At 34.6% G+C, this 26,912-nt stretch overlaps 1 protein-coding gene across 2 annotated transcripts in view; it reads left to right on the top strand.

Moving 5' to 3' along the window:
• The window catches only part of LOC150093090 (uncharacterized), a 217,207-nt gene that overhangs the window by 139,434 nt on the left and 50,861 nt on the right, over window positions 1-26,912 (top strand). For both annotated transcript variants that reach the window (XM_090413726.1, XM_090413725.1), the window contains exons 9-10: window positions 2,949-3,098; window positions 24,440-24,550. In XM_090413726.1, the coding sequence (XP_090269852.1) occupies window positions 2,949-3,098; window positions 24,440-24,550 (261 nt within the window). The remainder of the gene's footprint in view (window positions 1-2,948; window positions 3,099-24,439; window positions 24,551-26,912) is intronic.

Genomic DNA, 26,912 nt, shown 5'->3' on the forward strand with positions numbered 1-26,912 from the left:
TACTTTTTGCACACAACACTACTTTTCACCTGTACAATATAAATCCATCCAAATATGAAATACCTACTGTTTGGGATAGTGTACTCAAAACCTCACTAGCATTGCTTGATGCTATTCACAAGGGAGCAATAAGATTGATCGATGACCTCCTTTTGCACAGTATTACCAGCTTCTCTCACTTACACATACAGAAAAATGTTTGCTAGAAGACTTAAGCTTCTGCAGGTACTTTCATGGCCAGTACTCTGCTGAGTTGCTTATCATTCATCCAAAACTGTTAGCTGTTGTCAATATTCATTTACCATCTATCTCCAAACTTATCAAAACAACTTCTTTCGTTCCATCTACTTTATTCTCTGGAACAGTTCCCAATGACCATTCTAAAAACATACATATTTCTTACTCTCTTACCACCTACACTTGGCACTAATGTGCTATAAGTCTTGCAGCCTTTTGTTTGTGAGTCAGATTATATATGATATAACTGATTGACTCAGCTGAGAGACCTATTTTTGAAACAAATTAAATTACTAGAAGCTAATAGATAAAAAATAGAAACACTATTTTAAGTAAACTACAGAACTATTTTCATCTTCTTAGAAGACTTAGAGTGCATAATGAGAGAAATACCAATAAACATTGTGGGAGAAAAATCTATACATTAAAATGCTAATGTATTAAGAAGGTGTTCGTATATCTCTTCATTGTTGGGCGTGTGCATGCATTCAAGAGCTCTTGAATGCCAAAGTTGGATAATAGTGCAATAACAGTCCGAGAAATTATAACTCAGGTTAGAGTCGAGATGTACTGGATTGGGGATGATTTCTTTAGATTCTATAATTTTTCTTTCCAGTTCATCATAGCATTGAAAGATATTTTCTGATTTGTTCCACATGACTGGGTGAGTAATAGTTTTTTTTTTTTTTTTTCGTCATTAGTGTCAGCAGAATTGAGGATGTGGGACAGAGTGCTGTTGTTCTGCCACATGAGATCTCTTGTTATGTCAAATATCCATTTTGCAGCCTTTTCTTAAAACCTTTCAGCAAAAATGGTTATTGAAAACAAAGTTAGAAAGCTACTATTCCATCCACCTCCTCGCCATATTGAAGATAGAAATAATGAAAAAGGCTACATATCTCTACCATTTCACCTAAGTTAGCTAAAGTTCTCAAAAAATTTAGCATCTGGACTTCTTTTGCTCCTCTGCTCAAGCACCATTCCTTACTCAGTGTGCCCAAACAAAAATTTAACCGAAAATATCCAGGCATTTACTGTGCAACTGGAAAATGCCTTATTTTGGTCAGACTGAAAAATCCATCGAGTTATGTCTAGAAGAACATAAGAGAAGGACATCTCATATGGCAGAACTAGAGCCAGCGCTCTGTCTAACCACTCCCTCGGTTCTGCTCATGCTAATGACTAAAACTATCACATATCACATCATGTGGAACAAATTAGAAAATTTTGATGCTATGATGAACTGGAAAGAAACATGGTAGAATCTAAAGATATCATCCTCAATCCAGTACATTTCAAAACTAATCTCAGTTATAATCTCTCGGACTGTTATTGCACTGCTATACAACTTTGGCATTCACAAGATCTTGAACGTGTGCACACGTCCAACAATGAAGAGATACGTTAGCGTTTTAATGTATAGATTTTCTCTCTCGCCATGTTTATTGGTATTTCTCTCATGTTATGCACCTGTGTGGTTTACTTAAAATAGTGTTTCTATTTTTCTCTCTCACCTCTACTCATTTAATCTGTTTAAAAATAAAATATATATAAATCCTGGTATTTTTGGATTGTAGTCAGCTTTCAGAGATAAATAATCAAAAGTCAGAGTAATTGTTAGAATTGGGAGATCATTGATGATTACAAGTGAAAATAGTGCCACAAGGAAATGTCAAGATAAAATAGATCATAAAGAGGCAAATCTAGGTTTAGCAGTACCTAGGTTCATGCCTCCCTTCTTAGAAAATTTGAAAGCTGTTTTTGTTTTCAAACTTGCTTCCTATTCAAGAGCTTAATTTTTGTGAACTTACTAGCATTCTCTTCAGTATGCCAAAACATACCTGTTGACAAGCATACTTGTTACATTTGCTGATAAATGGAACATCAAGTATTGTTTGTTTATCGACAGTAGCCTTTATGATTTTTCCATAGTTTGTTATCGCAGTTAAATCATGAAGTTTTGTTGAATGAATCATACAATTTGGTCAGCCATGTTCACATTTTCAGCTCATCTTTATTTATTCGGTGACCAATACCAGCTACACAATAATTAGGGTTGAGAATTAGATCAGAAGCCTAATCAGCTGTATACATTTTATCTTTACGTGAGTATAATAAATTTAGCTTAATCCTTTATCCAAGTGTGAGCAAACAAAGTTTGTGCCTGAAAGTATCTTCAGGACTGGGGTAAGGTGGTACAACACCAGGGCAACTCGTTGCAAAGGTGGAGCAAGTTACCAACACTCCTATCTCAGTATCTCCCATAATGCAAAACACATCTCCTTGCAGATATGTATAATGTTATGCATTAAGGGAAGGGCCATTACCCAGACTGGTTTCGACCTTTATTGAGGTCTTGTCAGTGGGAGCCAGGCCCAGAGGTGGAGATACCAAGGCAGAAGCAATGGAGAGATCGCTTGATGATAGCTTGGTCCACCTTTGCTGCGAGTTGTCTGGTGTTGCACTACCTTTCCTCAGTCCTGAAGATATTTTCAGGCGCAAACTTTGTTTGCTCATACTTGGATAAAGGATTAAACTAAATTTATTATAGTCTAACCAAGTACAAAATAAACTTCCAACATCTTTACGTGAGCTTTAGAAAACATTCATATGAGAGAACGTTGAATTGTGAACATTTAAATTTTACCTTATTCATGAAATTGAGTGAAGCTTTGAAAAATTATATACTTAACTTTACAAATTAATTGCAGTCTCGCAAGAAACAAGCCTATGTGGAACGTGTTTCTCAGTTACAGAGAGCACTGGCTAATTTGCAGTTGGCAAGCGAACGCAGGTTACAAATGGAGAAAAAAGTTCGCACACAGCTCGAAAAAGAAATAGAAGCACTAAGAAATCAAAAGGTTGGTATACACATTTTTAAACAAGATGTTACTTTAATATATCATTAAAAATGTTTATTTTTAGCTAGTGTAAACTTTTCATAAGATAATTATAAAATTGAAAAGGGAAAATGGCAATAAATAAGTAGTCACATTGTTGTGTTATGGTATGTTGAATTAAAACCAAAGTTCTTCATCCAGTGTAGTTTTCATCATCAAATTCCTGACATGTACCCTAAAGGGTTGGACAGGATATGATAGCACTACATGAAAAATTTACATCATTACTACCTTCCTCTACAATTTTCCTCCAAATCAGTCTGTTATTTGTCAAGACTCCAACATTATCAGATCTTATATTTCTATCCTCTAAGGCACTTTGTACCATATCAATCCACCTATATCTTGGTCTTCCTCTGGGTCGTTTTCCTGCCAACCTGGCAGAGAACACTTGTTTTGCTAATCTTTCCTCGCCTATTCTGTTTAAGTGACCATGCCACCTGAGATTAGCTCAAGTTCTTTCCTGATATCCATGTTTTTAATATGATATTGCCATTGATGCCATCTGTTCACACCTCTAATCTTTCTCAAGACTCTCATATCTGTGGTCTCTAGTCTTTGGTCAAGTGTTTTACTTCTGACCCAGCTCTAAGATCCATAAGTTAAAACTGGTTTGATCACTGTCTTGCATAAAGCTAATTTTGTGTTCCGACTAATTTCTCTCTTCTTCCATATGAATTTATTCAATTGACTTCCTACCATACCAGCTTTGTTGATTCTGTTGTCTATTTCCATATTTAATTTATCATCTTCAGTAAAAATCATGCCTAAGTAGCTGAAATGTTTTACCTGTTCCACAGGTTCTCCGTTCACAACACAGTTGACATTTTCAACAATTCTACCTATTTTATCGTCTTTGTCTTTTTAATGCTGACCATATCTATTACGATAGTTATTCAATTTAGTCAGGGAATCTTGCAAACTTGTAGCGGATTTATTTAGAAGTATAACATCGTCTGCGTAAAGCAAAGAGCTGACATTAACATCTCCAATTCTGATATCATGTTTAATACCACTTTATTTCATAATGTGATCCATATAGATAACGAATAACAGATGAGATAACGCACATCCTTGTCTTACACCAGATTTAACATTAAACCATCTTCCTGTACTTCCTTCAATTCTAACTGCTGACTTACAACTCAAATAAAAACTAAGTATTGCTTGATATAATGCTCCATCGACACCATATAACTGTAGCGTATTGAATAGCTTCTCTCTTTTTAGAAATATATACACGTTTACACAATAATAATATTTAATTTGCCAAATATTTTGGTCTGAATATTACAGACCATCTTCAGTGGCTACATAGGAATAGTTTTAAAAAAAAACAAGGTGGAATATGAACAGTTCATCATTCACACATAGAACGAGCCGCGTGATGTCATATCGCTAAGTATTAGAAGAATAAACATTTTTAAAGTCATAATTAAAGATATTAATTCAGAAATTCATGTAATAATCTTAAATAACATTAGACTAATATAGGAAATTTACATTAAAAAAAAAATTAATGTGTTATCCTGATTAAACTTTCCCAAATTTTTGATATAGATATACAGTCATTACGATTCAAGTTACGACGTTGAAGTAAGGCCTCCATACTTTCTTTAAATAAACGTTCAAATTTGTAGCGACATCTGTGTAGGATTAGTCTTGGACCAAAGGATGTTGTGGCTCGTTTCTAATCCATGCTGAGCTAATCCAGATTTCTCGGGTTTGTTGTGTTGAATTGATGATAGAACGTCCAGTTTGTCCAAAGTAGGAAAGATTACAGTTACAAGGAACTTGATACACACCAGGTAGAGACAAAGTTAAGCGTTTATCTTTAGATGAAGGAAAATGGGTGGAAAATTTGTTAATAGGTGTATAAGTGGCTGTTAAATCATATTTCTTCAGAATTCTTGAAATTGGTTCTGAAATCCTGGAAATGTAAGAAATTGGAACTCGACGTATTGAATCTTTGCTCTTCTGTGTTGGATTGTAAGAATCGAAAAGATGTTGTGTACTCTTTTTGGAGAAGCCATATAGTTTCATGTGATGTTTGATAGTCGAAAGTTCTTTCTGTAATAAACGAGAAGCTGAACAATTAGTTTTGTCTCATCGGATTAAACATTTTATGATTCCTATTTTTTTGACAAGGATGATGAATAGATTCTTTGAGGATATAACGACCTGTGAAAGTTGGTTTTCTGTAAACTGTTGTTGTAAGAATACCTGAAGGTGAATGGATGAGAAGGACGTCTAAAAATGATAACTTGTTGTCTTTTTCAATCTCCATGGTAAACCTTATACGAGGATGTAAGGAATTGATACTGCTTAAAAAGGAAGGTAAGGAGTCTCTGTTGTGAGGCCATATAGCAAAGTTGTCGTCTAAATATCTAACCCAAAAGGATGGTTGAGGGAATATAGATGAGAACAGGACTTCTTCTAGATGTTCCAAATAAAAGTTGTCAAGAGCAGGAGAGAGTGGACTTCCCATGGCTGTTCCTTCCACTTGGTTGTAAAATTTGTTTTGACATAAGAAATATCCAGAGTGCATTACGAAATCAAATAACTTTATAATATCTTGTTGGAAGATGTCAGCAAGTAATTCTCAAGTCTCTTTGAGAGGTGCATTCATATATAAAGATAACCATAAGATCTGTAGGGGTTGTAAAGTGATGTTTTTCAATTTATTTAAGAAATCAGAAGAGTTTTTCAAAAAAGAGTGTGAGTTGCCAATGTGTGATTTCAATAATTTAGATAGATATTTGGCTATGCGATAAGTAGGAGAATAAACAATCCACTATAGGGCGAAGAGGCACATCTGTCTTGTATATTTTAGGTAGACCATAAAACCTAGGAGGCCTTGCGAAATGAGTTTTTTGTCTCTCAATAGTGTCTACATCCATCTAGCAGGGAATTTAATTTCTTTAGTTGTCTGTTGGTTGGATCGTAATTGAGTTCTTGGTATGTTGAGCGATCTCGAAGTAAAAGGGAAAGTTTTCTTCTGTAGTTTGAAGAGTCCATAATTACTGTCGCTTTCCCCTTGTCAGCTTTAGTAATGATGAGGTGACTGTTGTTTCTTAAGGAATGTATAGCTTTCTTTTCAGAAGGAGATATGTTCGAAGGAGGAAGCTTGGCTTTAAGCAGCGAAGAAGCAACTTCTAGATGGAGAGCATTAGCTTTTTCACTTGAAAGATGAATGAGGTTCCGTTCGATGTTAACTAGAAAATCTAGATATGGAATCTTTTTAGGGACTATAGAAAAATCATGTCCTTTTGAGAGGATGAGTGTTTCACTATTAGTTAAAGGCCGTCTGGATACGTTGACAATCCAATTATCTGGAACGGCTTGATTTGTCTAGAAAGAAGAACATCATATTTGTGGTTTAGATGTTGATTCTGTTTTTCATACGGACATTGTAAAGAGCATTTAGCTACATTCAGAACTATGTTTGAAAGATGTGGTTCTAAGTTTGTGGAGATTAGGTATGGAGATCAGAAACTTGATGAATGTTTATAGCCAGATCATGTTTAGCTGCTCTGAGTTGATTAAAGATAAACTGGTGTTCCTGTAAATATTATGAGCTCCAGGAGATTTAATGGTTTCCTTAATCTTAGCGAAATTAGGAATTATCTTGTTGTTGTGGCATTTTTTTAGAAAGATGATCCTCGCTCGCAACTTACGTTGAGTTACTGATAGTTGACCTAATTTACTGGTTTTTTTTTGGTGAAGTTTTCCCCCCGTGAAGGAATAAAATTTGATTCTTTAATGATACTTGTGATGACATAATAATTAGAAATATATACACGTTTACACAAGAATAATATTTAATTTGCCAAATATTTTGGTCTGAATATTACAGACCATCTTCAGTGGCTACATAGGAATAGTTTTAAAAAAACAAGGTGGAATACGAACAATCGATCATTCACACATAGAACGAGCCGTGTGATGTCATATCACTAAGTATTAGAAGAGTAAATTAATTTATTACAGAAAGAACTTTCGACTATCAAACATCACATGAAACTAAATGGCTTCTCCGAAAAGGGTACACAACATCTTTTAGATTCTTACAATCCAACACAGAACAGCAAACATTGAATACGTCGAGTTACAATTTCTTACTTTTGGGATTTCAGAACCAGTTTCAAGAATTCTGAAGAAATATGATTTAACATCCACTTATACACGCCTATTAACAAATTATCCACCCATTTTCCTTCATCTAAAGATAAACGCTTAACTTTGTCTCTACCTGGTGTGTATCAAGTTCCTTGTAACTGTAATCTTTCCTACTTTGGACAAACTGGACGTTCTATAGAAAAAAGAATTCAAGAGCATCAATCATCAATTCAACACAACAAACCCGAGAAATCTGGATTAGCTCAGCATGGATTAGAAACAAGCCACAGCATCCTTTGGTCCAAGACTCTCCTCCTACACAGATGCTGCTACAAATTTGAACGTTTATTTAAAGAAAGTGTGGAGGCCTTACTTCAACATCCTAGCTTGAATTGTGAATTGTAATGACTGTATATCTATATCAAAAATTTGGGAAAGTTTAATCAGGATAATACATTAATTTTTTTTTTTAATGTAAATTTCCTATATTAGTCTAATGTTATTTAAGATTATTACATGAATTTCTGAATTAATATCTTTAATTATGACTTTAAAAATGTTTATTCTTTTAATACTTAGTGTTATGACATCACGCGGCTCGTTCTATGTTTGAATGATGAATTGTTCATATTCCACCTTGTTTTTTTTTTTTTTTAAACTATTTTTATGTAGCCACTTAGGATGGTCTGTAATATTCAGACCGAAATATTTGGCAAATTATTCTTATGTATGTGAATATATTTCTAATCATTATGTCACAAGTATCGTTAAAGAATCAAACCTTGTCATATGCCTTTTCCAGATTGAAAAAACTTAAATACTGATCTTTGTTATATTCCCATGATTTCTCCACTATTTGTTGTAAAATGAAGATCTGATCCTGACAGCCTCTTTTTGGCCTGAATCCAGCTTGTTCTTCACCAAGCTTCTCTTCCACAATTCTTCTCAACCGTTTCTCAAGTATACTTACATAGATCTTTCCAGGAACGCTGAGTAGGTAAAAAATACCTCTGTAATTCTCACATTCAGTTTTATTTCCCTTTTTATATATGGGTACTATTAGAGCTCTACTCCAATCATTGGGAATTCGTCCCTCTGTCCAGGCTTTCTGAACTACTCCTGCTGCCTTTCCACATTTCAAGCCTTTGATGGCTTTTTCAACTTCAAGTATGGATATGTATTCCTGACTGTATGCCTGTTGAATGTTTTTTACCACTTTGCTATCACTGCTTGTTTCATTTAGCAATCTTTCAAAGTAAATACTCCATGCTTCAATGATATCTTTTTCTCCTGTTTTCATGTCACCTTTATCATCTGTAATTCCTTTTACAGCACTCTTTCCACCACTCCTAAGCTTCTTCAACAGCCTCCAGAATATTTTGCCACCTTCTTGATATTTATTTTCTATGTTCTTGCCAAAGTCCTCCCATGACTTTTGTTTAGCTAGTTTTACACAGTGTTTCGCTTTCTTACATTTGTCTCTGTATTATTCTCTAAGAGTAAAAGCTGACTTATTTGCCAGGAACAACTTCACCACATGCCTCTCTGGCTGAATCAATCAGGGTTTTCTTCAAGGCTTGCCACTGAATCTCCAAGGTTTGGTTTCTGTTCTCAAACTCTTTCATTTTTTCTTGAATAATCTTTGTGTAATTTAATCTACCGCTCACATCTGAGAGCTGCTCAACTTTTATTCACTTTAAAACTTTCTTACATATTATTCTTTTCAATATGAAATTCAATTTTATCCTATTCAAGACTAAATAGTGATCGCTTCCAATTTCAAATCCTCTGTACACTCTGGTGTCCTGCACCTAGCAACAATAACATAGTCAATGATACTTTTCTTATTCCTTACCTCTTCTCTCCATGTGAATTTGTGCACATTTTTATTTTGGAACATGGTGTTAGTAATCAGTATAGTTTTAGCTATCTTAATTAGATATGTGTTGCATCACTTTTGGCCTGTGCAAGTATTTGTTTAGATTTTGGTATAATTAACTATTGCAAGTAATCTTCTGCTGCAGTTTTCTGACTGGATATCTATTCACTTTGCTCTTAACTGTTGTGTGAATTTGTTAAAATATAAATGTATTCTTGCAGAAAATTAAATCTTTCTGCCTTGTATCAAAGTGTTTCAGAGAAAGAATACATATTAAAGATCATATTGATGGGTGGTCATATATTACCATTGAGGTCGTAAACTCAGTCTATATAAGTAAAACCTGAATCACCTTTTTTAAAAGTGTTATTATTGATGCCTGACTTGTCGAGCAATTACAGGAAAATCTGAAATCTGTTAAAGACTGTACTGTCATTGCAAAAGTATATAAACAGTTCATGTATAAACAGCTCAGTGAAATGAAGACAGTATTTGCAAAACAACAGTTTGACTGAAATATTTCATATGTCACAGACATCTTTAAGGTTTAAAAAATATGAAAGTTTAATGTACACATGAGCAACACAGATTAATTGATTAAACTAATATCTTTTAAATCTTAGGAAAGTGCTCTCTTTGGGCAGAGTTAGTAATTAAATGAAAGGTTTAAGAATTAACTTATATTTTAGAAGTTTCACATAACCAGTTATTTACGTCGGTGGTCTGAAAAGTTTTCGGACTCGACCATAGATGGCGAAACTATCAGCACGATTTTTTATTTATTTATTTTTCCAAGTTGGTACACTCTCATAAGCATCCATGTGAAATTGCAAGTCATTCTATCAAGTAATTTGTTTTATACAGCCATCTGAAGCAAAAGTGTTGTCTGTATCTCTTGAAATGGATAAAATTGAGTATCATGTGATTATAAAATTCTTTGTAAAAGAAGGTTTAACGGTAAAAGAAATTCATTCGAAGTTCATAAAAGTTTATGGGCACTCTTCTCCTTCGTTTTTGACAATTAAGAAATGGGTTGCCGAGTTTAAATGTGGTCATACCAGCCTTGAAGATGATCTGCATGAAGGACATCCAAAAAGTGTAACAACACCAGAAATCATTGATCAAGTGCATGATATTGTTGGAAGTTTTTTCCCACTTGGTTAGACTATAAATTATATATTTAGTTTAATCCTTTATCCAACCGTAAGCAAACAAAGTTTGCGCCTGAAGTATCTTCGGGACTGGGACAACTCGTGGCAAAGGTGGACTAAGTTCTTATCACTTTCCTTAGTATCTCATAGTGCAAAGTACATCTCCTTGGAGGCATGTATAATGCTATGCATTGTGGGAAGGGTCACTACCAGACCGGTTTCGACCTTTATTGAGGTCTCTTCAGTGGGAGCCATACCCAGAAGTGATACCATGGTTAAAGCAATGCAGAACTCATATTTCCATATGGTAATTGCAAAAAAAGGTGTTCCACCTTATTATTAAATTACTCTGGATTAGAGAAAGATGTTGGAAATTTTCTTCCGAGTTTCCCCACAAACTTTGTTTGCTTACACTTGGATAAAGGATTAAACTAAATATATAATTTATAGTCTAACCAAGTGGGGGGGGAAAAAAAACTTCCAACATCTTTCTCTAATCCAGAGTAATTTAATAAGGTGTGACACCTTTTACCAGTTGCCAAAAGGTGTCACACCTTTTGGCAACTGGCATATGAAAATATGAGTTCTGCATTGCTTCAACCTTAGTATCACCTCCTGGATACCACTGAAGAGACCTCAATAAAGGTCGAAACTTCTCTGGGTAGTGACCCTTCCCATAATGAATAGCATTATACATGTCCACGAGGATATGTGCTTTGCATTATGGGATACTAAGGAAAGTGATGAGAACTTAGTCCACCTTTGCCACGAGTTGCCCCAGTCCTGAAGATACCTCAGGCACAAACTTTGTTTGCTTACACTTGGATAAAGGATTAAACTAAATATATAATTTATAATGCACAATATGGTATTGGATGACAGCAAGTCAAAGTTGCGTGAAATTGCTGAGATTATAGGCATTTCAAAAGAACGTGTAGAATATATTTTGCATGAAGAATTGCAAATGAAAAAACTTTAAAGAAGATGCGTGGTGTGCTTGCTCACAGCAGATCAAAAATGCACTTGCATGAAAATCTCTGAACAGTGCTTGGAGGTTTTAAGAAAAATAAAACTGATTTTGTGCATTGATTTATTACTATGGATGAGACTTGGATTCACCATTATATACCAGAATCCAAACAGTGGACAGAACCCGGTTGTTCAGCATGAAAGATGACTAAGTCATTTCTATCAGCAGGAAAGGTCATGGTATCGGTGTTTTGGGATGCTAAAGGCATTTTGTTTATTAATTATCTTGAAAGGATAAAACAATAACAGGGGAATATTATTCTGATCTTTTAACCAGACTAGACAGAAAAATTTGTGAGAAAAGACCTGGTTTGCAGAAGAAAAAACTTGTCTTTCATCAGGACAATGCACCTGCTCACAAAGGTGTTTTGGCAATGGGAAAATTAAGGGATCTGCACTATGAATTGTTGGAACATATACCCTATTTCACAGATTTCGCTCCCTCTGACTTCTATGTCTTCCCAAAACTAAAACTCTTCCTTGCTGGTCAGCATTTTTCTTCGAATCAAGAGGTGATTTCAGCTGTAGAGGGGTATTTTGTAGATCTTACTGAGAACCATTACAGGCACAACAGGATAATGGTGCTGTAGCATCGCTGGAATAAATGTCTTAAGGGTGATTATGTTGAAAAATAAAAAAAATTTGAAATTATAAATTTGTTTTTTCATTGTTAGGCGAAGAACTTTTCAGGCGACCCTTGTAGATTGATGTCTGTTAGTTTTTATAATAATACATCAGCTAGCAATACATTCACGTTTATGTACAGTCAGGTCTTGTGCAGATCATGCCTTAAACGTTACTCACCAGTGCAAAAGTATAAATGAGATTTTTTTTTCCAGAATCTCCAATTGCTCTTCAAAACCAACCTAATATGAATATGGTTGCATATAGACTACAATTTGAGAAAGAAATTCTTAGACTTATCATTTAACAACAGATTACCAACTAGCACTTGGTTGTTCTTTCCATTTAATCCATTCCTAAGTGCTGTTTTCATTCCATTAAATTGTTGATGAGTTTCATTCATCACTTAAGTCTAAACAGATATGGAAGTGACTTGAAAGTCATTAAAAAAAAAAAAATTGTGTTTTCCATGTCCTTAGGAAATAGTTATCCCCCTTAGGTCATTGTAAATATCCTAATCCAGTGTAATTGATAAATATCTAAACCACATTTGGTGCTGATGGTAGCAGTAAACTGGAAAGACCTAGGTTAAATAATCTATTGAAATTGTAAAGAACTATTATTTTAAGTATTTCAACTGAGTTTTAGTTTTCTGACTTTATATATTACAGTCTTGTGGATTCAGCCCCCTCCCCCCCCTCCCCACCATCTCTTGCCAGAGAACAGACAGGCTACAGATAGAATTAGTCACCCTATCATTATCAAAATTCTAGTTTTTATGAAACTAAGTTTGTTTGATATTGCAGACAGCCATTTATCAGAATTGAGCTAAATATATAAAAGGAAAGATGAGATGAACTAAGTTTAATATTGTAAATTAACCCATTAGCTTCCCATAGCAATCTGGGTACAATATCTATTCACATTTTTAAGTCATGATATGCTGTCGCATTACATGTTAAAATATTTTTCTACCAATAGGCTGCTAGTTTATTTTGACTACAAACAAATGCATAAAGGAATTAAATATAAAAGGAATTAGAGATGATAAAGGTGACTCGAAAACAGGAGAAAAAGATATCCTTGAAGTATGGAGTAATTACTTCGAAAAATTGCTAAATGAAACAAGAAGCGATGACAGCACACTAGTTAAAAACATTGACCAGGCATGCAGTCAGCAATACATATCCATACTTGAAGCAGAAAAAGCCATCAAAATCCTGAAATGTGGAAAGGCAGCAGGAGTAGATGATATTCGACCAGAAATGCTCAAGTATGGAGGTATAAAAGTCTTGTCTATGCAGTGGCTGCACTGCATAGTTCAGAAGGCCTGGATAGAGAGATTAATTCCAGATGATTGAAGTAGAGCTCTCATAGTACCCATATATAAAAAGGGAAATAAAACTTAATGTGAGAATTACAGCAGTATTTCATTACTGAGTGTTCCTGGCAAGATATATGCGAGTATACTTGAGAAACGGTTGAAAAGGATTGTGAAAGAGAAGCTTGGTGAAGAACAAGAAGGCCAAATAGAGGCTGTCAGGATCAGATCTTCACTTTAAGACAAATAGTAGAGAAATCATGGGAACATAACAAAGATCTGTATTTGAGTTTTGTAGATCTGAAGGAGGCATATGACAAGGTGCCAAGAGAGAAGCTGCCTCAAAATGCAGTTATATATAGTTATAATTGCTTGATATAATAGGGCATTATATCAAGCAATACTTCGAGTTGTAAGTCAGCAGTTAGAATTGAAGGAAGTACAGGAAAGTGGTTTAATGTTAAATCCTGTGTCAGACAAGGATGTGCATTATCCACTCTCTTATTTATTATCTATATGTATCACATTATGAAGAAAAGTGGTATTAAGCCTGATATCAAAATTGGAGATGTTAATCTCGGCTCTTTGCTTTATTCATATGATGTTATACTTCTAAATAAATCTGCTACAAGTCTGCATGATTCCCTGACTAAATTGAATAACTGTTGTAATTAAAGATATGGTATGAAGGTCAGCATTAAAAAGACAGACAATGAAAATAGGCAGAAACGTTGAAAATATCAACTGCATTATGAATGGAGAACCTATAGAACAAGTAAAACATTTCAGTTACTTAGGAACGATTTTCAGTGAAGATGGTAAATTAAATATGGAAATAGACAATAGAATCAACAAAGCTGGTATGGTAGGAAGTCAACTGAATAAATTTATATGGAATAAGAGAGAAATTGGCCAAAACACTAAATTAGCTGTATACAAGACAGTGTTCAAACCAATTTTAACTTATGGATCTGAGAGTTGGGGTAGAAATAAAATACTTGATCAAAGACTCAAGACTGCAGATATGAGAGTCCTGAGAAGGATTAATGTGATCCATTAGGGGCATCAATGGCATATTATCATATAAAAAAACGAGGATATTAGGAAAGAACTTTACATTGTCAGCATCCAGGAATGCAGAGCTAGTTTCAGGTGGTATGGTTTCTTAAAGAGAATGGGAGAGAAAAGATTAGCAAAACAAGTGTTCTCTGCCAGGTTGGCAGGAAAAAGACCCAGAGGAAGATCAAGATATAGTTGAATTGATACATTAAAAAGTGCCTTAGAAACAGAAAGATAAGACCCGATAATAGCCAAGATTGCAGAATTACAATCAGATTCGTCAACATATCGCATATAGAGTCGGACCTGACATGGAAAAACCACAAGGACACTAATAACTTATTACGGAATATTACTAGTTGGTCCACAGACTTGCAACGGAATCTGAAGTCACTACACTGTTGCAACCGTATATCTCTGATATTAATATATCGAGGCAATTTATTTAACTTTATCCTTTCTTATTTCAGTCGCTATATCAAGTTCTATCGCATGTACCTCTTTGTTAAGTAGGTTGCACCATTGCTATGTGATCTTCATTAATATTAATCTTAACCTTATGTCTCGCTTCTCTTATGCCTTTTCTTACGTAACTTAAGTTTTAAGGGCCACCAGAAATTACCCATTCCCTGAATTCTATGAGTTATCCTGGTCACTCAGGCAAATTTATTTTTTATTTGCGCCAGCCTGGGCCTTAAGGTTAGAGATAAACTCAGCCTTTAGGGTAATCATAGAATAGCAGGTGCCACTAACAATGTAAATTAAATACTTAGAAACTTGGGGTCTCTGGCTTATTTTATTTTGCAGTCATGCCCTACTACTTTCAATTGAGGTATTCCCGCGTGCGTGCGCGCGCGCGCACACACACACACGTTCTCAGGTTCGATGTTTTATGAAGGGTCAGGGTCAGTCATCATGATCAGAAACACATGTAAATAAGAAATCAATACATTTATTAAACTCAATAAATAATGCCATACAAGTTAAATTTGCTATCAAATCTAATGTTAATTTTCTACCATTCATTCACTCTCTCTCTCTTAAAAACAATTATGCATTGATTTCAAAATATTAGCAAATTCATTAACTCAACATACAATACATTCATAATTACAGCTCATTTGGACATTAGGGCATTTTAGCACATTTTATACGAGAGATAAATTCTGTCGTAATTTATCTCTCTTGGATAAATTACGACAGAATCTCTAACTAACTGAAAGTTCTTAAAGTTGATTTCAAAAGCATAGTCATTTACATAGATCTTTAATTCTTCACTCTTTCTTTCATTACAAAATTTAGGTTGCATTCTCTTAACACTGTTAGTCAAAAAGGGGGCTAGAACAAGTGAGAGTACTTATCTATTCTGTATCGGTTTTCTTCCATCCTTCCTTCTTTGTTTCGATTCTGGTTGTCTCGATCTTATCGCCACGTGGGTTACACGTGCTCGCCTTGCATGGGCGCTATCTCTCTGCTAAGGTTTTACTTCGATGATCTTCTCATCGTGGCCTGCGGTTAATCTAATGCGGTGTCATGCTGGATCCTATCGTAAGTCAGCCCTCAAAAATGAGAGCTGAACTGCGAAGAACTCTTGGAGCACACGGAGAGAAATCCAGGAACAAGAAAAAACGAGGGTCATTTACTTCCATGTCGTGGGTTTTATTCGCTCTCCTAGAGCGCCACCCTTCCAAGTTTGAATTTCTCTTATCGTCTCATCCATTGGTCTCTGGCTGGATGACTTCACCGATCAACATACGGGACTTCTTGTTTCCAGGAATGTATGCGTCATGATGCCTTCTTAGATGTGATGCCTGCGGGTGCTTATGCTGCTTTTACAGTATTAGGGCGATCTTTGCCCTATGTTGCTGAATAATACACATTCTTTCATTTACAATATTTCACTAATAATTTCTCTCTTATTTTGCCCCTTTTGCTGACTTACATTCATGCTAGACATTTAGATACATTAATTTAAATTCACAAAATTCACAGTTTATATACAAGATGTTTTTACAAAAAAAACGAACATGTAAAATTTGAAGTCGCCTATTTCAGATCTAACAACACCCATTGACGCAACGATTGTATGGCACCCCTGAAAGTCCACAGAAGCGGAGTTCTTCTACACCCAATCGTTGACGGAAAAAATTCTCCTTCATATTTATTGTCCAAACATTTCTCCAGCTTCCTAAAAGGACATATCAGAAAACCTGAGACTTACATTAAGAATTCAAACCACTTTATTGAAAAATTGAAAAACATCTCGATCTTAAAGACATACAATCTTGCTAGTTTGGACTGGTATCTTTATTTACCAACATCCCAGTAGAAGCTGTCAGTATCGTATACAGTCTCCTCCCTGAATATATAGCTCACCTTTTTCGTCATTGCCTTAAATCTAATTATATGAATGATATGATATATGAATAAATGATACGATATATGAACAACTAAATGGCTTTACTATATGCAGTCCCCTTTCACTGCCCTGTTCATGGAAAAGCTGGAAACAGACATCCTTTCAAAATTAGACCCAAAGCCTTCGGTGTGGTGGAGGTATGTAGATGATGTCTTCATAATTTGGATGGACACAAAAACAGCTCTTTTGGACTTTTTAACCAAAATTAATTCTTTCCATCAAAAAATACAATTCATTTTGGAACTGGAAAAAGATAATCAACTACCATTTCTGGATACCCTAATCAAGAAACTAGCAGACGGACATATCAAGCTAACAGTTTACTGCAAACCCACACACTGGATGCTACCTTCATTTCAAATCAACTTGCCATATTTCCCAGAAGCTCATCATAATACATATGCTCAAAAATAGAGCCACGAACACCATCTCATGATGTTCGTGGCTCTATTTATTCTCTATTTATTCACGAACATGATGAAATTACTCATCAGAGACATTAATAAAAAATGACTCTTCAAGGAATTTAATGAATAAGATTCTTCATAGAAACCCCACCACAACAACCTACCATCACTCAATACAGTTCATCCATAGTTATTCCTTATGCAGGTACAGTGTCCGAAAAGATCGCAAAATGTTTTAAACCTTTCAACATCAGAGTTGCATTCAAACCCGTCAAGACTCTCCGTCACGTTTTAAGATCGCCAAAAGACATTAATGCTTTTTTCAAACACACTGGAGTGTACAACGTCCTATGTGCTTGTGGTCTAAACTATATAGGACAGACGTCGAGAAGCCTCATAATCCTAAAGAACATATAGGAGATATTAATAACAACAGAACAGACAATTGAGGTCTAGCCCATCATTTTGCTATTACTAACCATACCATTGATTGGGATATCAGCTCCATGCCTTACCTAGAAGAAGATTTCCGTTGTAGAAATTTCAAGGAAGCCGTAGTAGTCTTCCGTTCTGGAGAAAATCATAACAGAAACCAAGGTATGATAATAGCTGACATATGAAAAACCTTAATAAGATCACTCAGTCTGCCAGAATTTAATTTCGCTCAAAACTACAGAATGTGCTCTCACAACAGTGACTAATACAACACGCTCCATGTGTGTGTAATGTTACGCTTCTGTTTCAATTTTTAATTTATACTATAGTGTTACTCCATTTTCTCTGTACTAGGCCACTTTGAGTTTTCTCTTACTGTTATAAGCTGAATAGTTCCATTGGCAAAACTTGTTAGCGTTATATGTTTATAAATCACTGGTCAATTAAAGATCAATATATATTTCTGTTTAATTATCTAATTGAGTGACCAAATATCTATTTAAGTTAGATAGGGCTAAACGGCCTCGCCTATTTCTGATACGGGAATAAAAAGGCGTTAGCTGATGATTTGATGATGTGACTAAATATAGCTCAACAAAGACCTGATAATATTGGACTCTTGACGGGTAACAGACTGATTTGGAGGAAAATTGTAGATAGGAAGTTAGTAATGATGTAAATTTTTCATGTAGTGCTATCATATCCTGTACACCCCTTGAGGGTATATATATCAGGAATTTGATGATGATAAATGCATAATAGTTTATTGCTGTGGTCTATAGTATCCAACTGTATATTAACATTATAGTAGTTTAAGGGATATGCCATATCCCTGACACATAGTTGTAATTGTGAGTACAGACAGATAAAACTGATATAATAGGTGTTTACACATAATACATCCAGAAATTGCAAATATACATCCAGAAATGGTTAGGGGAAAAGATTATGGAATACATAGAGGAGAAACTAATTCTTTTAGAGAACCATGATTGAATTGCCATTCTGTCGAGTAGTTAAGTGATACTTTTCACATAAGCAGAGTTTAGACCATATTGACTCAAACCATGTGGGAAAAAAAGTGTGCAGTTATTGTATTTGTGAGCCATTCTTTCCATTTCCCATTGTGTGTTATGCTCAGTTACCTGTTACAGCCAAGAAACTTGGGTTATTAGAAGTATCACTTAACTACTGATTAATGCTCTGATGGGACAGTTAATCCATAGTGTATCATGGCTGTCAAACCATCTTTTCAGATGAGAATCAAAAGCAGGGTAGCCTTTGGGAGCTCCCATAGCTCTGTTGGTATTGGAGCCTTTGGTGGTTCACAGAAAATGTTTACGAGAAATTGAAATAATTTTGTAATGATACACATATGAAAATTGAATGCAAAACATCAGATATTTTAGAAGATATAGTTTCTTTCTGTATTATTTAGATCTTATTTAATGTTTTTTATATTTTTATTCTGTATAAAGTGAAATTAATGTTATATTTTACTGATTGGAGAGTTCCCTAATGTGTATTTTTTTTTTTTTTAAATCTTAATTTTTTTTTTCTTACTTAGATGTTAAGTAATGAACTGAGATGTAGATGTTACATCGTTTCCAAAAGTATGATAGGGTGGTTAGGAAGTATGAGTACCAAATTTAAGAATGTTTCAGTATTTTTCTATGCACTTAAGACACTCATTCAAATATTTTTTAATTAATGCAGAAGATGAAGTGCTTTTAATTATAGGATCCTCTTGTATTTTGAAGTGACTCCACTTTTCCTGCAGAGTAAAGAGATTTTGAAGGCAATTATTGTTTTATAGGGATAGTGTAAAACTATGTATGCACCTCTAAGTAATTATAATGCATAGCATTATGCATGTTACTTTATGTGCAAACTTTGTTTTTGTTTACGCTTGGATAAAGGATTAAACCAAAAATATAATTTCTTCGCATCTTTAATTTATAATATTACCAAGTGGTAAAACTTTCAACATCTGTCTCTAATCCAGAGTATTTTAGTAATAAGATGTGACACCTTTTGGCTATTATATGTGGAAATATGACTTTTGGATAAGTATCACTTCTGGGTCTGGCTTCCACTGATGAGACCTCAGTAAAGGTCAAAACCGTTTGGGTTTTGACCTTTCCCGTAATGCATAGCATTGTACATGTTCAAGGATATGTGCTTTGCATTATGGGATACTAAGGCAAGTGATGTGAAGTCATTAGCCTCTATATAAGAGTTGCCCAGTTTTGAAGTTACTTCACATGCAAACTTTGTTTATTTACTTATATTTGGATAAAGGATTAAATCAAGAATATAATTTCTTGGTATCTTTAATTTTTCTGAGTAATTGTGTTAAATAAAGTGATGGTGAAATTACATAAATCCTTTCATAGTGTAAATCAATCCACTTAAGGAAAAATTCCCATCTCCGACTGAAACACTCATCTTCACCTTATTTCCCAATACTAATTTTTTAGTGTTTCCTTTGTAGATGGGAATTTTGCCTTAAGCTGATTTACATCATGAAAGGATTTATGTAATTTCACTGTCACTTTCTTTTAACATAATTATTCAGAAGTGCACATACAGTATACTATACCTGTAAAAACAATAATACCCTTCAAAATCTCTTTATTATAGAGGAAAAGTGGAGGCTCTTCCAAAATACACAGATATCCTCTAATTGAAAGCACCTCATCTTCTAATCTGAATGTCTGAAGTGCATAGAAAAATACTGAAACATTTACAAAAAATGTTTTCTTAAATTTGGTGCTCATACTCCCTAACCACCACCCTATCACATTTTTGTAAACTATTAATATCCCATCTACAGTCTTAGTAGCTAAGTAAGAAAAAACATAAAATAATATTTTAAGAAATAAATTGAAATTAGGGAACTCTCCTTTTACTAAAATACAAAATATTAATTTCACTTTATACAGAATAAAAAAAAATTACAAAAAAAGTTAAATAAAATCTAATTATTCTCGTAGACAGGCTTATGCGTTGGTTATGCATTTCTAAATCACTTAAGGAATTGAACAACGTAGATCCGAATATAAATTAAATTACACTTTAATAAATATTTCCGATATTTTGGCGACGTCACGTTGCCAATTTCAAAAGGAACTTACACGCAGGCACTACAACACAGTAACTGAGAATGAAGAGATGAAGCTATTGTTCTCCTAGAAGTCCTGATGGTGCCCTCTAGCGGGCTAAGTAGGTGTTCTTGGCCGTTGGGTTGAAGGTCTGCTGATGTATGCCTCCCAAATTTGGGGCAGTCGCATACAACCAAATTTGTTGAGGTTTGGAGAGTTTCTTAGGGCTGAGGCTGATTCCATAAATAGTCTTTCGAATTTGTATTTGCTACGGTGTATTACTGTAGCTTTCTTCCACTGTATTCTGTGGCGTGTATCCAGAGCATGGTCTGCAAGACCAGAATGGCTGTACTTGTGAAACCTGATGTAGTCCTTGTGTTCAGAAATTCTGATATTCACTGTCCTGCGTGTTTGGCCAAAGTAAGACAGTTTACAACTGCAAGAGACCTGGTATACACCAGGTAGGTCTAGGGGAAGTGGTTGGTCTTTGGTGGAGCGGATAAGGGATGCCAATTTTCTGTAAGGCCTGTAACAGGAGGTGAGATCATGTTTTTTAATTTTGGTAATTTTTTTCCGAGATGCCTTGGATGTAAGGAATGGTGATGGATTTAAAGTATCTTTGTTGTGGAGAGGGCTGTAGTTTGTAGGTTTTAATATTTTTTGGATTTGGGGGGGGGGTGGCCATTGGCTGAGAAAGTGTTGTGGATGTCATTTAGTTCAGTGTTTAGGGCCATATTGTTAGAACAGATTAGTTTAGCCCTGAAAAAAAAATAATAACCTAATTATATAATGAAAAAAAAACTGTTTTCTAAAATTTCTTGTTTTGCATTCAGTTTTCTGGCAAAGAATTTCATCTAAAGGGGAGTTGTCTGGTCAATATGGAAGCAGCAGGGTTTTTTTTTTATGTGAAACATCTTTTGTGCTCATTTCTTCCCTTTCTCTCAATTTTTGACACAGTAAACTTGCAGTATATATATCACAAAATTGGGTGCCTGAAGTGTAACTGCTTCATCACGTCAACCACCAATTCGTTAGCACCACCTCATTTTGTGACAACTCAAGTTCTACTGACTGATTTGAAAAATTCAGTCTAGTGTTAGCTCAGTGGAAATGGCGCTTGTATCCTCTGTGCTAGGCCACCTGAAGACAGACTTATAGTTCAAATCTGGTTTGCTGCCTTTCTTCGGCCTGTTTCCGAGATAGGTGATCTCTGTCACCACAAGCAGGTTTTTTCTCCTGGGAACTCAGGTTTTTCGTCCTGTAAACTCAAGAAAATCAACTGTAGAATCCACATTATTACAGTCAGTAACATTTAGGGGGCAGCATTTAGGGGTTAGGGGGCAGCACTTGTTTGCCAGGCTCTTCATTGGCTGCTGCCTATAATTAGTGATAGTCATGGGCCAACTATCTCTGATTCGCTACTGGTGGAGATTGAACTGCCCACTAAGTCTCCAAAAGCTGGATAGAGTTAAAAGACTTTGCCTACTTCCTATAAGGGATAAAAAGCATTAGATTATTATTATTACTGTTTCATCATTTTAGGTAAGAAAAATGTAAAATTTTGAAGTTGTGAAAAGCAAAAAAGCTTGTAAGGCTTGGTTAAATGCATCTAAATTGAAGAAAATTGCAAAATCAACTGCTGAACATCAATGGGAATGTCAGTTTAAAAAATGATTTTTAAAAAAATTGCTTTGGCAAATTAAATCTGTTATTTGCAAGTCAAGACATTTACAAGTCAAGACCAACCATCCTCACTCGACATATTTTGCCTTGATTAAAATGTCTGAAGAATCCACTTCTGTTTTGTTACTCATCATTAGTAAGACTAACTTCAGTTGTCATGTAAATCAAGTGGTCAATGAGCCGGAGTTGCAATATACCAAAACAAGAACCATATGCACACATTGCTTCCAATCTCAATATTATTTAATAGCATATGACAGGAATGTCTATAAGCATTAGACCAGTGGGAAATATTTTGGCTGCTGAATCTCTTTTGCCTAAGAAACTATTTTCAACATGGTCATATACATTTTCCTCTGCCTTATACCATTGACAGTATACTGCGCTGTTGAAGAAAATAGGCAAACTATCCATTAGAACACATGCAATTAACAAACATAATACACTGGCCTCAAAATTGGAATTGCTTTTGCTGTATATCAAAATCAACCAACTGCTGAAGAAATATTATCAAATACCAGTGATTCTAAATGGTGCTTCTATGTTGACTTCTTTGATCCTAATTCATTGGCCCTTGTTTGTTTCTGAAAGAGAACTTTGATATCGCTGTGAACACTACATTCTGCTATAGGAATGACAAGAAGTGGTACTTCTGCAGATGCAGTTTTTCAGCAGAGATTAATTGTAATTTGCAATTTATTTCTGGTATTTGAAATATGATAGACTTGTAGTTTGCAATTATAAGTTGTCTCATATTGAATTTGAAAGCTAATAAATTACTTCTTTTTTTTTTAAATTAAAAAAATTCTAGAGATGTTTCACATAAGAAGATCATTTGAATCTGTTGGACATGTGCACACACATTCTTCATCTAAGAAACCAGGATGAAAAACTGCCATCTCCTTGCATAGACTACAAGAACATTTGTGTGTTGGATTGGGGATGGGGGTGGGGGGGGGTTGGATAGCATAATCAGATCTATAGAAGATGAAGCAATACCTCCATTTGTACAAATATCTCTGAAACAAACATTAACTGTGCAGCGAGATTCTGCAGTTTTACTACATCTGTTCTGAAGATAATGGATAACTTATAAAGATGATAATACACTTATGCATTGCACCAGATGTCAGTGTTTGAGGAACATGATGGTGAAATTAATATTTTTTCTTAATTATATCTCAACCACAGTCAAACCTGTGAAATGGATTGGGATGGATCAAGGTATAGAGCCTGCTACTGTTATTACTGGAGTACCTGAAGGCATTATTACTTTCACATTAACTTCAGTTTATCCCAAAATATATTTCATATCTTAATAGTTCTTGAATTCATGCTAACAAGCATCTTAAAAAGCCATGTGTTCATAATCAGTGACTAAATTAAGTGTGTGCGTGTGTGTGTGCGCGCGTGCATGCATGCATGTGAAATGTGGTGCACATCTTTTGTAGTTGATATTAACTATTGTCATTTTTGAAAAAGTCTACTCATTTCTGTAACTATATCAGTTTATCATAATTTCTTTACATTCTACAAAGCTACAGTATAACATTAGCATAAACAATTTTGTGTACAGTAATACCCCACTTTATACTGCTCAATTTCATACTGCATTATTATAATGCTCATGTTTGCTAATTCCTGAGAGCAACCATTACTAAATCCTTAACATTCATTCAGTGCACTTTGTGCAAAACACACATATGGTTAGCTGCTATATACTTTGTTTAGCTAATGTAGACATGATTGATTAGAGCTTCTGGCCACACCTTCATTAATACATCCAATTGATCAAGGAATAAGCTCAGATCTACAGTATGGTTCCTTATGTAAAATAAGTATAATTACTGATTTTTACAAAAATTTGCCAATAAAAGTTGATTATTGTTCTGCTGTATTTGTATTTGCTTTTAATTTAGTAAAATGTTATAATAATGACCCTACTTAGCACTATTTCGGTTAGTATTCCTAGAACATGGAGTGTATCGTAACTTGTGTATTACTATATTTTATTTATTAAATTGTTTTAAACACAGTGAACAATTTTAGTTAATTTTTTTTTTTTGTATCAGCATGGACGTTCTCTGTCATCAAAAAAAGATGTAGAGAATGTTGAGCAAATGAAGAGGACTATAAGAGAATATGAAGAGAAACTAATTGGGCTGGAAGCAGAAGTTACTAAGGTAAGTTTCTGCAGTTGGCATGCTTTGTAGATAATGAGAAAATTAAAATAGTTGGTGAAATGAAATTGTACTGTCAGTAAAAATGTAATTTTAAACAAGTGCATCATGATTAATTGACTTTCAAATTACCGACAGTCTTATTTGATGTGAAGGATTCGTAGACAATATAGTTTCCATAAAAGGTTTGGACACACACATATATATTAACCTTGCACACAAAAGGTCTCAAAACTTATAGCCAATGCATCACATGTGGGTAAATTGTTACTTAATATTTTGCTTTTCTCTGGGTACCTTTTCCAGATCTATAAAAGTTAAAGTGAACTAAAGGTTGGATCATTTAAAATAGTCATTTTCCAGCCTTTGCAGACTTCCACTGAACAAGATTATGCAGTCTCATAACAGGTGAAAAATCATCTACCACCTGAATTCATCCATGCACAATGGGATTCTAACTCACAACATATTTGTTCTAAGCAAGAGATACTATTCTTGGCCACACTGGCTGCTAGCACTTGGTACATAGGAGTAATATTTTGACAAAATGTGACACTCAGAATTTTCAATGAAAGATTTTACTTTATTATTTATTTTTCATGGTAGTTTTTTTTTTTTTTTTTTTTTTTTTTTTTTTTTTTTTTTAAAAACCCGCAAAACTGCAGAATATAAACAGAATCTGGTTATCTTATTTCGATAAAATAAGTTTCGATAAAAATGGTTGTGGAGATATTACATGTAATTGTGTGGGAGCATTCTGAGAAATTACAAACTTCTATATTTTAAAGTTTTTTTTAATGAGTTTCTTATTAATGTTATTACAAGGTCACTGAGAATTGCAAAATTACCCTAACATATGAGGAAATATTATGTTAAGAATGATGCTGGTATCTGCAGGTATTAGGATAATGATGGAGTAGTTGGAATGGAGGGGGGGCATTAGAATATTGGATCCACATCAAAGCAATGTAAGAGGTATTTTCTTTTCTCATTTTTTAGTGAATTACATAATCAAGAAATTTTTATGATAACCCCACCCACAAAAGAAAATGGTATAGTAACAGACAACTTTATCCGAACTAGCCGAGGTTTTTGGTTTTGACTTGGTTTTTGTTTCAATTCACAATAGTTTTGGTTTTAGTTCGCTATTTTGGTTGATTACTGCGATGTTTATTAATAGTGTTGTGCATTTTGATAGTGTAAACAAGCTGACATTTGTAGTGTTTTATTCATTTTGTATAGCTGTAAAATTGATACGTCTCCAAGAAAGTGTTCAAAAATATGTACACTTTCTCAGCATACATCCATGACTCAAAGACAAATTGCCAATGTACTGTTAATGAGATTTTAAAGAGGTTTAGGGAGACAAGTATCTATTTCTCCTGACAGAAAAGGAAAACTGCACTTACTCAAGATCGTTTACTAGTTAGGAAAAGCAAAATTAATCCAAGATTATCTGCTGTAGACTTAGAGACTTGGAAGCCAGTGGGATTAATGTTTCTAACATGACAGTGCATCGAAGATTGGTGGAAGCAGGGGAGGACTGCCCACAGACCAAAAAAAAAAAAAGAAACGACTTTTGACAAAGGCTATGCAGAAAAAGAGGCTTGGGTGGGCAAAAGTGTACAAAGATTCCACTGTTCAGAAATGGAAGGTCATATTCTCAGATGAGAGCCATTTCTTTGTCCAAGGAGAGTGAGAACCCTATGTTCGCAAATCAACTGGTGCAAGGGATACATCTTACCTGGGTATGGAAGCCAAAGGAAGAGAGCCAGAAATTTCCTAGGATCTCAGAAAATGTTTGCATATATATATATATTTTTTTTTTTTTGTTCACCAGAGGTCAGTTTTAATGGTTGAGCAAATCAATGTAACTTCAGCATTCCATATAGATTGTAGTGCAGCTTGTTTCTTTGTATATATGTGTATACTTCAGATGATGACCTTAATGTGAAGGTCGAAATATCGAGTGGTTATTTTGGTTATGTTAAACTGAAGTTTTACTCTAACACGGTAGTTGCTTCCATAATTTTTATAGTGTAAAGTTATACATTTTGAGATACAAAGATTACAAGCTGTGTATCACAGGAAACCGTACTCCAGGATTTGGAGGTAGTAGGTAGAGAATCGAAGTTTAGAGGGCACATTGCTGAAGTAGTCAGAGTAGCTCACAGGATTATTTAGCTGTTGAAGAACATGCTGACAAGCAAAGATAGGGGAATTATTCCTCTTTATAAAGCCTTGATTTGATCACATCAGGATTACTGTCCTCATGTCTGGTCACCTGGGTTTTTTAGTGGTGGAGAGGATTCAGAGACAAGTGATCAAAATGGTGGGTGGTCTGTGGAAAAGTTACTTACAAAGG

This window comes from Typopeltis vanoorti, chromosome 24 (assembly GCF_054136105.1).
Source record: "Typopeltis vanoorti isolate ZY-2024b chromosome 24, IOZ_Tvanoo_1.0, whole genome shotgun sequence".
NCBI classification, from domain to species: Eukaryota; Metazoa; Arthropoda; class Arachnida; order Uropygi; family Thelyphonidae; genus Typopeltis; species Typopeltis vanoorti.